Source organism: Sarcophilus harrisii, chromosome 2 (genome assembly GCF_902635505.1).
Source record: "Sarcophilus harrisii chromosome 2, mSarHar1.11, whole genome shotgun sequence".
Classification (NCBI taxonomy): domain Eukaryota; kingdom Metazoa; phylum Chordata; class Mammalia; order Dasyuromorphia; family Dasyuridae; genus Sarcophilus; species Sarcophilus harrisii.
The window spans coordinates 139,163,059-139,179,142 of NC_045427.1; the positions used below are offsets into that span (position 1 = coordinate 139,163,059).

Below are 16,084 nucleotides of genomic sequence, written 5' to 3' on the forward strand. Positions count from 1 at the left end.
TTTAATTTGATTCTCACAGTTTCCACATCTGTAAAATAGAAATAATAATGAAACAGAGTAGTACAGTAAGTAGTACATTAGACTTGGAGTCAGGATGACCTGGGTGCAAAGCCTGCTTCATATAACTTATTAGCTGTGTAACTCCAGGCAAATCATTTAAACTCTGGCCCTTAGTTTCCTCAGTCTGTAAAAGAGAAGGTTAGACCAAATGACCTCCAAAGACCCTTTTAGTGCCAGAACTATGAAAATAATTATTATAATACTTCAAAATAAATATAGTAATTTAAAAAGTATTCTGTTTTTTAAAAGTTTCTAAGCAAATTTTATATTTCCATTGAATCTAAAAGATTTGTGCTACATTTATAAAGCAGTGAGTTTGGCCTTCTTGGAATTCATTTAAAGACTTGAGCTCATTTTACAGTTTATATGCCATTGTCCTGAAGTGATCAAACCTGCCATTGTTCACAGCTGTCAATTTTGTTTTGTTTTTGTTTCTTGACAGAATTTGCTTCCTGAGAGTGAAACTTGTTTGTCCTATTATACCCAAATATAATACAGAACAACAAAACACAACTTCCTTCTAGAGAAAACTTTCGCTAACTCCTCTTAATTACAATGCTTTATTTCTTTTAATTATTTCCTATTTATCCTGTACATAGCTCGCTTTGCAAATATCTATTTGCCTTCCATTATATTGGAAGTTCCTCGAAGACAGATGCTCTTTTTGTTTCACCAGTGCTTAGCACAATGCCTGACACATTGTAGGTGTTTAATAAATGTTTATTGAATAAATGAATCAAGGGTGAGAAATTTAGAAATTTCAGAAAAGTTCCTTTTGCAATCAAATTGTTGAGAAGGAAAGCATTGGAACATAGTTAACCCTTCACCGAGAAATATCCATGCCTGATATATATGCTGGCCTTTTGATCCTAGGCAAGTCCCTTCAATGCCTTGGAATTTTGGGCAGCTCTCTAAGACTACAGGATGCAGAGCACTTGCCAATCTATATTACTCACCACGGATTCCCCACAACAATCAATTCACAGGCCCAGACAGAAAAAAATTATAATAAGACTTTATCATAAATCAATTGTTTAATTACTCCATTCACCATTCTTTCTGACTTCCTCATCTCAAACACTCCTCCCTTAGCCATCACTGCCCTGCATGTTTTGCTGTCTGTTATTACAATTATAATACAATGTAGGAATGTCTAGTTTGCTAGTATTTGTATCTCCTATACTTAATACAGTTCCTGGCATGGTGTAAATGCCTAGTAAACGTTTCTTCATTTGTTCATAGTAAGGTTATTAGGTTACTACCTTTTGTAATGTTTCATCTAAAGTTACAGTTAACAAGCTAGGGAATTGTGGGCAATGTCTCTATAATGAAACTTCCCTAAGTTTTTTGTTTTTGTTTTTGTTTTTGTTTTTTTTTAGTACCATCACTTTTCTCCTTTCCCTGCAATGTTCAGGCTAGCTTTCTGGAGGTTCTCTGGACAGGCCTTGGTCTCAGCAGGATAGTCACTACAAGGATAGTCAGTAATAGAGTCTAAAGTTTTTATTCTCAAAGTCCATCTCCTTCACAGTCTGTGTCTGTTACAGTCTGACCCAGTCTTGATCTTAGTGGAGGTGTGCAGGAGGTAGGAGAGCCACCAGGAGAATATACAGTGTGAACTAGAGAACCATTATATCACCATACTAAGTACTAAGTATATATGTGAAGTAGAGAACCATCATCTTATCAATTCCACTGAGTTAACACCTTGTTGTAAATATCCTTGTTTCAAGTATACTTCTCCAGAGTTCCAGCCCTCTACATTTCCCCTCTAAAATCCTGTATTCATATAAAATCCTGTTCTTTAAAGAACATTCACAAGATGAGGCATTTGTGGGGTAACTTTTGACTGACATTTTGTTTTACATTATCTTGATTTTTAAATATATGCATATTCTCCCACCTATATTCAGTGAACCATCCCTTGTAATAAAATAACACTTAAAAGAAAATAAATTCATCAAAAGTGACCAAGTCTGACATTATATTCAATATATCAGATCCATAGTCATCCTGTCTTCTCCCTTCCCCCTGCCAACTGCAAAGAAGAGAGAAAGGATCATTTTTTTATCTATTCTTTGCTTGTTTTGGATAAGCTTGGTCAAGAGAATTATGCAGCAGTTATTCAGTGAGGGGATTCTTGTTCATTCCATTTATATTGTCGTAGTCATTGGATATATGTGGTCTTAGTTCTATTTATTTCACTTAGTATTAGTTCATAGAAATCATCCCATGCTTCTCTGAATTCTCCATATTCTTTGTTTATTGTGGTATAATTATTATTATATTATATTCATGTATATACTTAATATATTACATTCATGGACCATGACTTTTGTTTTTTAACCATTCCCCACTTAGAATGTAAGTTTTTTGAGGGTAGGGACTGTCTGTTGTCTCTTTTTGTATCCATAATGTTTAGTACAATGCCTGATATATAATAGGTGTTTAATAAATGTTTGCTGCTTTATTAAATATCTCCTCCTTTTCTCTTTGCCTTTTCATTTGTTTTCTCCTTTTCCCTCTTTGTCTCTGCTCCCCTTTTTCTTTCTCTTCTCCTTTTTCTTCTCCTTTTTATACCCCCTCACTCTTTTCTTTCTCCTTACCTTGTAATTTCTACTTTAAAAATGCTTACACTGAAATTGCTACAACACACAAACTGCTTAATCTGTCTCCCTGCCTTAAATGCAATGTCTTCAGCCTCTACATTCTTGTTATTCAATGACTAATATTAAAGTTATCTATTTTATCATAGATAAACCTTCAGACAAAAAAGGATTGTTGTAGCGGGTGAACTTTGTCCTAGGCTCGATGCCATGTGAATGTTACTAACTGAATTCAGTTCAACATTTGTTGTTGATATCATTGAATTTTCCATGCTAGAAGAGGGAAGGGCTAAGAGCCCCAGCACAGTGATCTCCCACTAAGTCTCACTACTTAAAATTCTTGCTTCTCCTTTCCCTCCAGGAGAGATTGTCATACCTGCTATATCATGTCCATTTTTGCTTGATCTTGCCCCACAAAATAAATCACCCTGACATTTCAAGCTCAAGCAGATAGTCCTGTTTCTATTTGGACTAATATTTTGACAGTTACAGAATGACTATTTCTTTTCATTTAAGGGCTAAACACTAAATATTGGATATAAATTGTGCCTTTTTTCTTGTCCTCATAGTGGAAATGTTTCACATGCCTTTGAAAAGAATAATTGGAATAAGGGGAGGGGCCAAATCTTCTTTGAATGTCACAAAGCCCCTTTTATATATTTGGCATTCAGTAAATATTTGTAGAATTAATGAAACTAAACAAATCTGAACCTGAACTGAAAAGAAGTGCCTCCATAAAAACATGAGAAAATCAGTTGGAATTAAGAAAGCAATGAGGGAGAATTAGGGTACTTCTTTGGGTCTCAGTTCCCTCACCTTTAAAATGGAGATGAGAACATTTGTCCCAAATTTTCTCACAAACTTGTAAGAAAAGTACCTAATGAACTGGATAAGTGCTATAAAAATACAAGCTATTGATGGGATTTTTACCTCTCAGCTTCAGGAATTGCCACAGATTTTTAAATTTTCATTTAGGGATAAGAGCTATTTTTGATGAATTATTCAAAAAATGCCCGTCTCAGTGGACTGAAATGATGATTTTTGCTTTTTGTTTTTATACTATATTATATGTAGTATATTACATATACTACATTTATACTACATTTTATACTACAATTAAAAGTAGATCAAGGGTTTACATCTTGAACCTTGTATTGTACTTAGCCCCACTTTTATGTCAGCAGTTAATGTTTATTGTTTTTAGTATTTTAGTATTACATCATTAAATGTGATATCATTTTATTATTTTATTGTGTTTTTATCACCAATGATGTTGGTTATTTCTGAAAATAAGTTTTAATACTTTTCTAGTGGCCCCAAATTCTTAGAACCAAGAATATGCTACATTAGTCAGGTGTGTATGTGGGTATTTGTGTGAGTGTATGTGATTACATTCTATTTTGAATTTCTAGCTTAAAGTCATTGCTAGCATTTTGTACTAGTTTGTAGATCACTTATCCATCTACCAATCTAATTTTTCTATGAGATCCCAAGCTTTTTTACTCAGTTTTGCAGTTTAACCACTGTGTCTATGACCTATTAAGTCATATAAAATCATATGCTTCTACTCACTTATTTTGAAAAATTTATTTATGTATATGTAAATAGATATAGTTTGTGTATATATGTGTGTAATTTTATCTTAGAGCAATAATAATGATGATAGTGTCAAGTGTATAATGTCTACTATGTGACAGGTACTATACTAAGCATTTTACAAATATTATGTCATTTGATCCCTACAAATATTATCTCATTTGATCCCTGGAAATTAAATGCTATTATCATCCCCATTTTGCTGTTGAGAAAACTGAGGCAGGCTTGCCTAAGGTTATACAGCTAATAAGTGTCTGAGACAGGAATTGGACTCAGTTCTTCCTATGCCTCAGTGGGAAATAAAATAAATTATATGAGTTAATCAGTATTCACAGCTCTTTTAATTCCTTCAGTCCTTTAGAAGTCCTACTCTGAAACAACCAAAATAGCCCACCATTCATTCATTTATTATGCACTTACCATTGTGCTAGGTTGTGAAAAAAAAGATTCAAAGTTTAGTTAACATAGCCCCTTAATTCCAGGAATTTATAGTTTGGTAGGGTGTGACAAATGCAGATTACTATAATACAGAATATTACATGATAAATACATACATGAAGTTTGAGTGAGACCAGGAAAATTCTGAGTGAAGGTAAAATACTAGTTAAGCTTTAAAGCAGGGTTGGGGAATATCCATCCCATGGGATGTATAAAGTCCATGAAATCATTTGCTAAGGCAACTTCAGGCAGTACTGAGCTAAAAGCTAGATACAACAACTTCCCACTGTTTGAGTTCTAGAACTTGATAATTTTGTATGACCTTCAAATGATGTAAATATCCAAAATAAATGACCCTTGGCAAAAAAAAAGGTTTCTTCACCCCTGAGTTAAATGAATGTAGAAAAGAGAGGAGTACATCCTAGGAACATCCTAGAAGTACATCCATAGGAAACACTGTAAGTAAATTTATAGAGGTGGAAGAACTTGTATTATGTTTTGGGGGCAGGAGGGAAGTAGAAGGCTAGTTGGTTGGACCCCAGGGTATGTGTAATGCATCATTAATGAGATATGGTTATTTTGCCAGATTAAGGAGGGTCTAAAATTCCATGAAAGGAATTTGCATTTGATTCTTGAACTAAGAAGAACATGACTAAAACCATGCATAATAAAAATTATTCTGACAGGGATATAAAGCCTGGATTAGAAGTGGGGTTGTCTAAGGAAGGGGATACAGAGAGAGGAAGATGAGGGAGAAAGATTTTTCAGGAAGCTATTACAATAGTCCAAGCAGTTGAATAAGGATCTAGGGTGGAAAAGTGGGCATAGAAGGATGAGGGAGAAGGAGAAGAATACTCCAGAGCTGAAATTTAACAGGCTTTTTGTTAACTGATTGGATATGAAAGGTGATAAAGACAAAAGAATCAGAGATAACTTTAAAGTTTTGAATATGGGAGATAAGGTGAGTGGTACTATTACAAGTAGAAGTGGTCCATTCAGGAGAGCCAGGTTTAAGGAGAAAGATTATAAACTCAGTTTGGGGCACTTTGAATTTTAGGTGATCGTGGGATTGTCAGACGGCAGTATCTTGTAGGTAAATGGAAATAGAGATATGGAGTTTAAAAAAGAGACTAGGACTAGAGATTAAAGTTGCCAAGAAAGAGTGAGGAGAGAGAGAACCAGAACAGATGCCTGGGGGTAGGGTACATAATAAGGAATTGGAAAGAGGACAAAGAACCAACTAATGAAGTAAAGAAGGTGAAGTCAGGTAGAAGAATACCCAGAAAAGAGAATCCAGTAGGTGAGGATAGCGAGCATGGAAAGTTTACAAGGAAGATAAAGACTGAGGAAAAGCCATTGAATTTTGTAATCAGTAGGTCACTAATGATCCCTGTTATCTCAGTGAAGTTATGTCATATGTTTAAGTGTAAGTGGTAGGGATATAGTTTGTGGTGAAAGGAGCAAAGAAAGAAACTGATGCTGTGGATGAGATTAGGGAGTCAGTAATAATGGTAGATGAGGTTTATTGCGCATCAATGAGATCCTCACTACAGTTACATAAAATCTATAATATAAATTGATAATGGGCAAAATCAACTTGTTTTTTTCCCCAGAAACATATAGTTATCCTGGAATAGATTCAGAAAAAAAGAGAACAATAGGTCTTAACTAGGGATGATCATTGATTTGGCAAATGGCAAAGAGTATATTTTTGGGGATAGGGAGTATTCTAAGGTAGTAGTTAATAAAACAGTAAAGTGGTTAACTGTGGGTTCATGGCTGGATGTAGAAGCAAATGAGGCCCGAGTAGGAGAGAAGGACCAGGAAAAGAGTATGGATCAAAGAATTGGAGATTACAGTTAGGGCAAAGAGCATGTCTAATGAGATTACAGGAGTAGGAGAGGTTCAGTTCACAGTTCTGCATCTATCAACAGCTCAATGAATATAAGCCACAAGAGCTAGATCTGATCTGCAGAAACAGGACCTTTATGCCTAACTGAAACCCTGGCTCCAAATAAATTTCTCTATTATCCTTTTTATAGATTGCATTGTGTTCCACATTCTGGAAGAGATACTCCTGGATACTTACATCACAGAGAACATTTCTTTAGTAGTTGAAGATGATCCTTCAAATTAAATGTTGAGAATATGAGTAAGAAAATAACTCAGAGTTAGTGCATAGTCCATAGTGATCTATTTATAAAACTTATCTTTAAAAGATGGAGATACAACATAGTGTATTGAATAAAGAATTTGCCTGGATGACCTAGGTACCATTTCCTCCTCTGACATATTGGTAGTGTAGCCCCGGGCAAATTAGCTAATGTCTAAGTGCTCAGTAAAAGGAGTTTTCTGATCTTAGAGTGAGAAATCATAGTTCCAGTCCATATCCTCTGTCCTTAAAAGAATAAATAACCATATTGTTTTAAAAGATTAATGGTTTTTATTGGCAAGGACAGACCCTCCACCAGAGTAGATAGCAATACCTCCAATTCTCAATAGATAAGTCATCATGAATTACAGTTGCATCCTCCCAAAATTCATCATCTGACAACTAACCTTCTGGTTATGAGAATCTTCTTGGGTAACAGAAAACATAGCTTACCACTATGGCCTATATTTAAAGTCTCTAGCTTGGTAAAAAGCATCTCTCAGTGGATGTAACTAGCTTTCACTAACAGAGGTAACTTGGGGCCATAATGAGGAATCAGGGGATGACTTTAGTGTAGGACATGAATATATTATTATGAATAATTAGAGGTTATAAACTCTACTATAACCTATCTTTGAGCATTAATTATTGTTATTTTTATGTTAAAACTTTCTATAAATGTGTTTTTTTAATGAAGAATTCAATCATGAGAAGTAGGTGATATTACTTTCACATCATGAACCCTTGTATTCACTAGATTAGGAATATCATTTTCCCTCTGGTTAGCTACATTACTGTCAGCCTATACTGCTCAGAAAATTAAAAGAATGATAGCCAGTCAACTTTGAGAAAAGGTGCTGGCACGACTGAAGTATTTAGATAGTCATTAGCCCAATCTTGCATTAGTCAGTTAGTTTTTTTGTTCATTCAACAAGTATTATTTTATCTTCATTCTTGCAGAAAAGAGAAAAAATGAATTTCTTCCAAGAACCACTAGGAGCACAAAGGAATCTTTCCATCTGTCCCTCTTGCCTAAGTATGATGTGAAAAACAAAACACTTAAAATTCGGAGAGTGTGTTTAGTCATATTTTTTCCAGTCAGTGATTCTTGCTGGTTCTGGCTCTACCTAGGGACTCTCTCTTTCTCAGAACAAACCTGGCTTTGCTAGCATTTCAACGGCAACATTTTCCTCCTTCTCCTTATTAACATCAACAAACATTCATTAAGTCCTGCTCCTTTCCAATTGAGTAAAACCTGCTTACATTCCTTTGAAAGCCTTAAAGAAGTCAAAGTCATCTCTGGATCCCTTGGTAAAATCTGCTATAATCTCTGATCTCATAATCTGCATGGGAAAAAAATCACATGGATGAAGATTGTACATGGTCCAGACTTTGACATGCTCATATCTTGGACAGGCATTATAGACAGAGACTGAACTGAACCTGGAAGGAACTTGAAGGAGAAAAACCTGGAGTACATTTGGGAAACTGCAGTGCTGTCAATAATCCTAAGATTCTCTGTGCCACCAAAGTCCATTTTTAACATATTTTTCTGATGATTCTTTATAGCTGCAAATTCCAGGGCATGCTGATCTAAAAAGAACCAGTATTTTAGGTGATCCAAAGAGTTGTGGAAGGATTCAAGAAGTGCCATCAAGGATCACAATGAAACTTGGATGACCAGAAAAGGAAGTGAATCCCATCTCTAACATATTTAACTATGTGACCATGGATAATCCAAAACTCATTAAGCCTGATCTATAAAAATAGGAATAATGCTAGGTGAGATACCTCTTTCACAAGGTAGTTATAAATATAAAATGAAATAATGTACATGAAACACTTTGCAAACCTTAAGTGATACATAACCTTCTGTGATTGCTGCATATATATCAGGAATAAAAACTAACTGATGGATTGCCCAAGTATTATTGCACTTGTATTCAGAGGAAGGCCTCTGGTACATTGAATAGATCTTCTATGGAGATTTTTTTGTAAAGACATAGACAAGAATTGCACAAGATGACATGGCATGGTTGGGTTGCTGAATCATCAGGAAGAGTTATTCATATCAGTGAGATCTTATATCAGTGGATATATCAAGAAATAAACTTCATTGAACTCATCTGATTTTTCATGTTGTATGAATCCTCATGAATGTGCTTGTATCTTTGGGTATGGTTGGTAGCGGGGTATCAATTATTTTAAGGCAGGGTGAAATTTTAAATGTATGTGGCCGAATGTCCCTCTCTCTAGCTTCAGCCCTGTTGTATTTCTCTTCCTCCACTCTCTTCTCCCATTCTTTTTTATGACCAAATACATACACAGCCCATCTAATACCACTAATCCACAAAGAAGGCAGTGTTGGGTGAAATAAGGTGAATGGGGAGAATTAATTTCTCTAGGCATGATGGTTACAGGTGAATGAACAGCTGAACCATTATAGCAGGAACTTGTGACTTTAAAAAAAGTTAAAGTTGTACAATTTTTATACATTTGTAGCATTTTTAGAGAAGGTCTCTGGTCAAGACCACTTTGTGTATGGGATACCTGTATGAAAAAGAAATCATTCTTCAGGATAAGTTTTAAATCAAGCATCACTATGATACTTCATGACGTTATAGAGAAAACATGATGTATAAATTAATTAAGTTGGTATGTGCTTCTTCCCAATAGATCTCTAAGAATAAAATAGTTTGTCTCTTAGTGTGAAATAGAATATGTTAAAAAGTACATTGGAATAGGGTCAGAAGATATGAGTTCTTACCCCAGTTTCATTATTTACTAGTTCATTTAATTTATTTTAGCTTGAGTTTCCATATCTAGAAAATAGGGCTAGTATTATTAATACCCCCCCCCACACACACACACACATACACACCATTTGCTTCATAGAATCTAAGAGTAAGATGAGAATTCAGGACCCATCAGAACTGCAGAATTAATGTAGTAAAATGGATGAAACATTGACTTTGAACTCAGAGGGCATGGGTTGAAATCTCTCCTGTCACTTAATATCTGTGTGATCTTGGATAAATCACTAACATTCTCTGTAAAATGAAGTAATTATATTACATGACTTTTAAGGTTCCTTTCTGCTATAAATCTATGATCCTATATATCTGGGGGAAAAATCCTACAATATCCCTAAAATTAGTCATCTATCCTTTGTAGGATGAAGGATTGTGTACTCCCACCTACCCCCTGTGGAGAAGACCATCCTATTCTTGGATGGACTTAAGTCTATCAGAGCATCAACTAGCAATTGTGGTACCCTGGGCAAGCTTCATAAAATATGCCCAGGGAAGACAGCAGGAAAGTGGCCTCCAACCAATCTTTAAGACAAATTCTATGGAGCATAGGAAGAGACACAAGAACATCAGAGTCCACAGTTAGAAAATGTTGCAGGGAAAGATTTTTCCCTGATTGAGGGTGATAGGACAAGGTCAGACCTGGAAGGAGCTTGTCTGGAAGGGGAAGGAACATGCACCTCTACTAGTTCCCATTTTAACTACTGCTAAGTAGACACTAAACCCAGTTATTTTTCCTCTTGTAAAGAGCATGAGTGCTGTCACATCAAACAAACAAGCATTTACGAAGCATCTCCTATGTACAAAGAACTTTAAATAGGCTCCCAAAATACAAAGACAAAAATAAAACTTTCAAGGAATTTACATTTCACTGTTATAGGATACAATATTCATATATATGTATATTCAGAATAAATATGAAATAAATACAAAGTCTAGGGAGAGAGGACATTAAGGAGAAGGGGGTTAGGAAGGACTTCATGTAGAACAAGGCTTCTTAAACTTTTTTTTTTTTTTTTTAATAGCCTTTTATTTACAGGATATATACATGGGTAACTTTACAGCGTTAACAATTGCCAAACCTCTTGTTCCAATTTTTCACCTCTTACCCCCCCCCACTCCCTCCCCTAAATGGCAGGATGACCAGTAGATGTTAAATATATTAAAATATAACTTAGATACATAATAAGTATACATGATCAAAACATTATTTTGCTGTACAAAAAGAATCAGACTCTGAATTATTGTACATTTAGCTTGTGAAGGAAATCAAAAATGCAGGTGTGCATAAATATAGGGATTGGGAATTCAATGTAATGGTTTTTAGTCATCTCCCAGAGTTCTTTTTCTGGGTATAGCTAGTTCAGTTCATTACTGCTCCATTAGAAATGATTTGGTTGATCTCGTTGCTGAGGATGGCCTGATCCATCAGAACTGGTCATCATCTAGTATTGTTGTTGAAGTATATAATGATCTCCTGGTCCTGCTCATTTCACTCAGCATCAGTTCGTGTAAGTCTCTCCAGGCCTTTCTGAAATCATCCTGTTGGTCATTTCTTACAGAACAGTAATATTCCATAATTTTCATATACCACAATTTATTCAGCCATTCTCCAACTGATGGACATCCATTCAGTTTCCAGTTTCTAGCCACTACAAAAAGGGCTGCCACAAACATTCGTGCACATACAGGTCCCTTTCCATTCTTTATAATCTCTTTGGGATATAAGCCCAGTAGTAACACTGCTGGATCAAAGGGTATGCACAGTTTGATAACTTTTTGAGCATAGTTCCAAACTACTCTCCAAAATGGTTGGATTCGTTCACAACTCCACCAACAATGAATCAATGTCCCAGTTTTCCCACATCCCCTCCAACAATCATCATTATTTTTTCCTGTCATCTTAGCCAATCTGACAGGTGTGTAGTGGTATCTTAGAGTTGTCTTAATTTGCATTTCTCTGATTAATAATGACTTGGAGCATCTTTTCATATGACTAGAAATAGTTTCAATTTCTTCATCTGAGAATTGTCTGTTCATATCCTTTGACCATTTTTCAATTGGAGAATGGCTTGATTTTTTATAAATTAGAGTTAATTCTCTATATATTTTGGAAATGAGGCCTCTTAAACTTTTTCTACTTGTGACCCCTTTCCACCTGGAAAGTTTTTACATGACCCAGGGTATATAGATATGTAAAATAGGTATACAAATCAAACATTTACTGACAATAACTCATAATTTCACGACCCCCACGTTCAGATATGCAACCTCATATGGAGCTGTGACCTGCAGCTTAAGAGGCTGAGATGTAGAAGGTAAAATCTGAGCTGAGTCTTGAAGAAAGTAAGAAATTTTGTGAAGTAAAGGGGGAAAAGGAAGTGCATTCCAAACATCAAGGGCAGCCAATAAAAAAAGACAGAAACAAGAGCTGTACCATGAGAGGAACACTAAGAAGGCTCTATAAATTTTGGTGTCTTAGGGCAAAGTTGTGGTTTTCAGTGATTTCTGTGATTCTAATTGCTGGATAGTTTTTCCTTATTTCAAGCAGAATCAGCCTCTCTGCTACTTCTAATCATTTCTCTGGTTCTGCCTTTGAGGGCCAAACTGAACAAGTCTGGTCTCTTTTTGACAAGAAGGCCCTTTAAATACTTAAAGATAGCTATGTGTTCTGTCTTAATATGAATTGATAGATGAATGAATAAGAGTGAATGAAAAAGTACTTATTAAGTGCTTACTGTGTGCTAAGTACTAGGGATGCAAATAGGAAAAAAACAAGACAATTCCTGTTTTCTTTTATTTATTTATTTATTTAATAGCCTTTTACTTACAGGTTATATGCATGGGTAACTTTACAGCATTAACAATTGCCAAACCTCTTGTTCCAATTTTTCACCTCTTACCCCCACCCCCTCCCCCAGATGGCAGAATGACCAGTAGATGTTAAATATATTAAAATATAAATTAGATACACAATAAGTATACATGACCAAACCATTATTTTGCTGTACAAAAAGAATCAGACTCTGAAATATTGTACAATTAGCTTGTGAAGGAAATAAAAAATTCAGGTGGGCATAAATATAGGGATTGGGAATTCAATGTAATGGTTTCTAGTCATCACCCAGAGTTCTTTCTCTGGGCGTAGCTGGTTCAGTTCATTACTGCTCCATTGGAAATGATTTGGTTGATCTCATTGCTGAGGATGGCCAGGTCCATCAGAACTGGTCATCATATAGTGACAATTCCTGTTTTCAAAGAGTTGTTTAATCGTTTTTCAATTATGTCCTACTCTTCTTGATCCTATTTGGGGTTTTCTTGACAAAGATACTGGAATGATTTGCCATTTTCTTTACTCAAAGAGGGAGAGAATTCATACATGAGAGTTCAGCTTCAGGGCAGATGGAAAAGTCTAGGAATCCTAAGGATGGAGTGGATGGCAAGGTGCAGAAGTATTGATGGTGTGTCATCAGTATCAGCAGTGTCCAAGATCTGAAGAGTAAATGGTCCTACCAGAGGACCATGGGATACAGCAGAAGAGCAGATGTAAAGCTTTCAGATCCTCTACCTTAGTGCAAGGATTGTAATTGATTACTGTTTGTTTACCTGGGAGGTGTAAGCCACCATAATAATTCTGTAGTGTGAGGAGGTTTTGAGGGGCCTGGCTTATTCTCCACCACTAGGAAACAGGGAGGGGGTCCAAGGATCTGAGTGTCAAGGGAACTCTAGGTTTTATCTGAAATGACTATAGGTAGAATGGAAAAGGTTAGTATCCAGTCATAAAAAAAAAAAAGGAAGGGGGACATTTGAAGGAAAGTTGGTGAGAAGGCAACTAATGCCCATAGAATAAGGAAAAAGGCTACCTCAGGTGACAGCTGTTCCCACTCAGTGACTAGATGGGGTCTGGACCTAGACTGTGAATTTTAAACAACTATACCAATATTATTATTATCTCAAGATAAAAGAAATATAAATGAAGAATTTTTGCAGCACCATATTTTTTTTTACTCTTTCAAATAATCAAAACAAATAGTTCTTTGGACATTTTCATTCTTTCAGAAATTAAAATATGAACTTCATTTCTGATTTCCCTCTCTTTCCCTCAAGCAGGTATCATTAGAGACAGACTCCTCTCCTCTGAAGGTACCAACTCACCTCAACTGGGCTTCTTATGAATCACTAAGATACACAAAAGCCAGAGCCCAAATGGTCACACATCACTTTCAGGAGCATCATAGACCCATTCAGGCTCCAGAGCTGAAACAGAATTAAAGCACCAAGTGCTTTTATTGATACCACAAGAAGATCTGACTATATTTAATGAATACCTGGCTTTTTACCCTCCGGTGGAGACTTATGCAACTGAAGTGTCGTATTTCCCCAAAATAATCCTACAGAATGTCCCAAGCTCTGATTTGGAATCTGAAAACCCAGATCTGGCTCCCTGACTTTGCTATTTATTAGCTGTGTGACCTTAAGCAAGTCACTTATCCCTACTCATTTTTCCCCCTTATCTGTTAAATAAGGATAATAGGATCTCTAAAGAGATTGCATCTCTGAAGCTATGATTCTGTGTTGTATGTATAATTCATATGTTTATAAGACATTTACAACATTGAGAGAAATGTGATTGATCATTCACACTTTTGTGTACTAAGATAACTAAGTGAGATTATTAACACTCATAGTCAGACTAAGCAAAATGGGATGATGCCTCAGCACAATTTTGTCAGGATTGTATGCTGCAATCATGAGGAAATATAATGATATTTATAGCTTGCTTTTTAAAAATCTGCAACATGCTTCATATATATTTCACCATAATCCTGTGAGATAAGTACTGAAGGTATTTTTCATTCTATTTTTCAGATGAAGTAACTGAATCTCAGAGAAGTTAAGTTATCTGCTCATGATCATAGGGTTAGTAAGTGACAAGGGGTATGTGAACCCAAGCCTTCCTGATTCCAAAACTCAGAATAGATATAAAAGGAAGGGTGAACCAGAACTCTTACCATGCCCAAACATTGGCTATTCATCAAGATTTCCATTTATTGAGATTTGGGGGAGGGAGCACAGGTAAGAATTCCTAAGCAAGAGAATCTAGGGCCATAACCATTTATTACAATGGGTTTAGGACCATAGAAACATGGTGGGTCTTAGAACTGCAACCAGAAGGATTTCTTCAAAGCCCATGAGCGACTCTATTTTTCAAGGTGCTTTACTTAGAGGTCTTCAATTAGCAAGTCTCAGACAAGTGCTGACGTGTTTGCATTCACTGTAATCTACAATTGTTTTTTGTAATAGAAGTTTAGGCTCAAATAATTGGAATTAGTGTTTCAAGAGCATTTATGTATTTTAATAAGCTATTAAAAGTGCAGGGACATTAGAGGAATGAATGCTTAAATTGAATCATCTGACATTCTATAAACATACATAATTATGATACTTGACAAATATATCTCATGATAAAGCTGGTTATGTGATATATCCGAATCAAAAGTTAATTGGATATTTATTTACCTGCAAAAGGTACAATCTTGGGTGTGTGCCTGTCTTTTATATGTTGTTCTCCCAAATGAATACAGATGATGGTGGGTTTTTGAGTATTTGCTTCCAAGAAATATATGATGTCATAATTTTTATTGCAAATAAATATAACTATTATAAAATGTCTTTCCATTTTACTTAAAATGCTCCATATTCATCTTTGGATGTTATTCCATTTCCTTCCTCCTAACCCAGTCTGAAAAGGACTATGTCAAGACTTCTCATAGGATGCAGGTGGGTGGGTTTAGGAGAAGAGAAAACTGGCATAGCTGGAAAATTTCCACACAGGGAGGAGCAAGGAGCCAAGGTGGGAAACGGGATATGGATCAATAAGCTGAAAGGCTAGAGGCAAGTAATGATGTACAGAGGGGAAGTGGGATAGACACGGTCCAAAGGGGCCCCCAAGATGTTAGATCTAGGGTTGGGTGAAAGCATTTTTAGTTAAGAAGTAAATCTTGGTTTAGCAAGTCTTTTGTAGATTTGCTGTTTTCAACGTCCTGCAAGCTTTTTTTGATCTCCTGATTTGCCTGACTGGCCCCCTTCTCCAGTTTCTCCTGGAATTGACTTCTGGATTGCTTTTGTTTTTCAGCTGTGCCTGACTGGGACCCCTTTGGGAGTTTTCTTGGCAAAGATACTAGAGTGATTTGCCTTTTCCTTCTCCAGCTTATTTTAGAGATGAGAAAATTGAGGCAAACATGGTTAACTGACTTGCTAGAAAGTGTCTGAGACCAGATTTGAACTCGGGAAGATGAACCTGGCATAGTATCCACTGCACCACTTAGCTGCCCACTGCCATCTCATTGTTCATGATAACAATAGTCTCTGAATGACAGTGGACCCTTGACCTGGACAATTGTTATTGCAATCCTTGGAGAGTC

The 16,084-nt window shown here is 35.9% G+C and overlaps 1 protein-coding gene across 1 annotated transcript in view; it reads left to right on the top strand.

The window, feature by feature from the left end:
- Positions 1 to 15,787, top strand: part of FBXO16 (F-box protein 16) — a 75,294-nt gene extending 59,507 nt beyond the window's left edge. The window contains exon 7 of the mRNA XM_031950933.1: positions 13,770 to 15,787. Within this exon, the coding sequence (XP_031806793.1) occupies positions 13,770 to 13,931 (162 nt within the window). The 3' untranslated portion in view covers positions 13,932 to 15,787. The remainder of the gene's footprint in view (positions 1 to 13,769) is intronic.
- Positions 15,788 to 16,084: the final 297 nt, after the last annotated feature.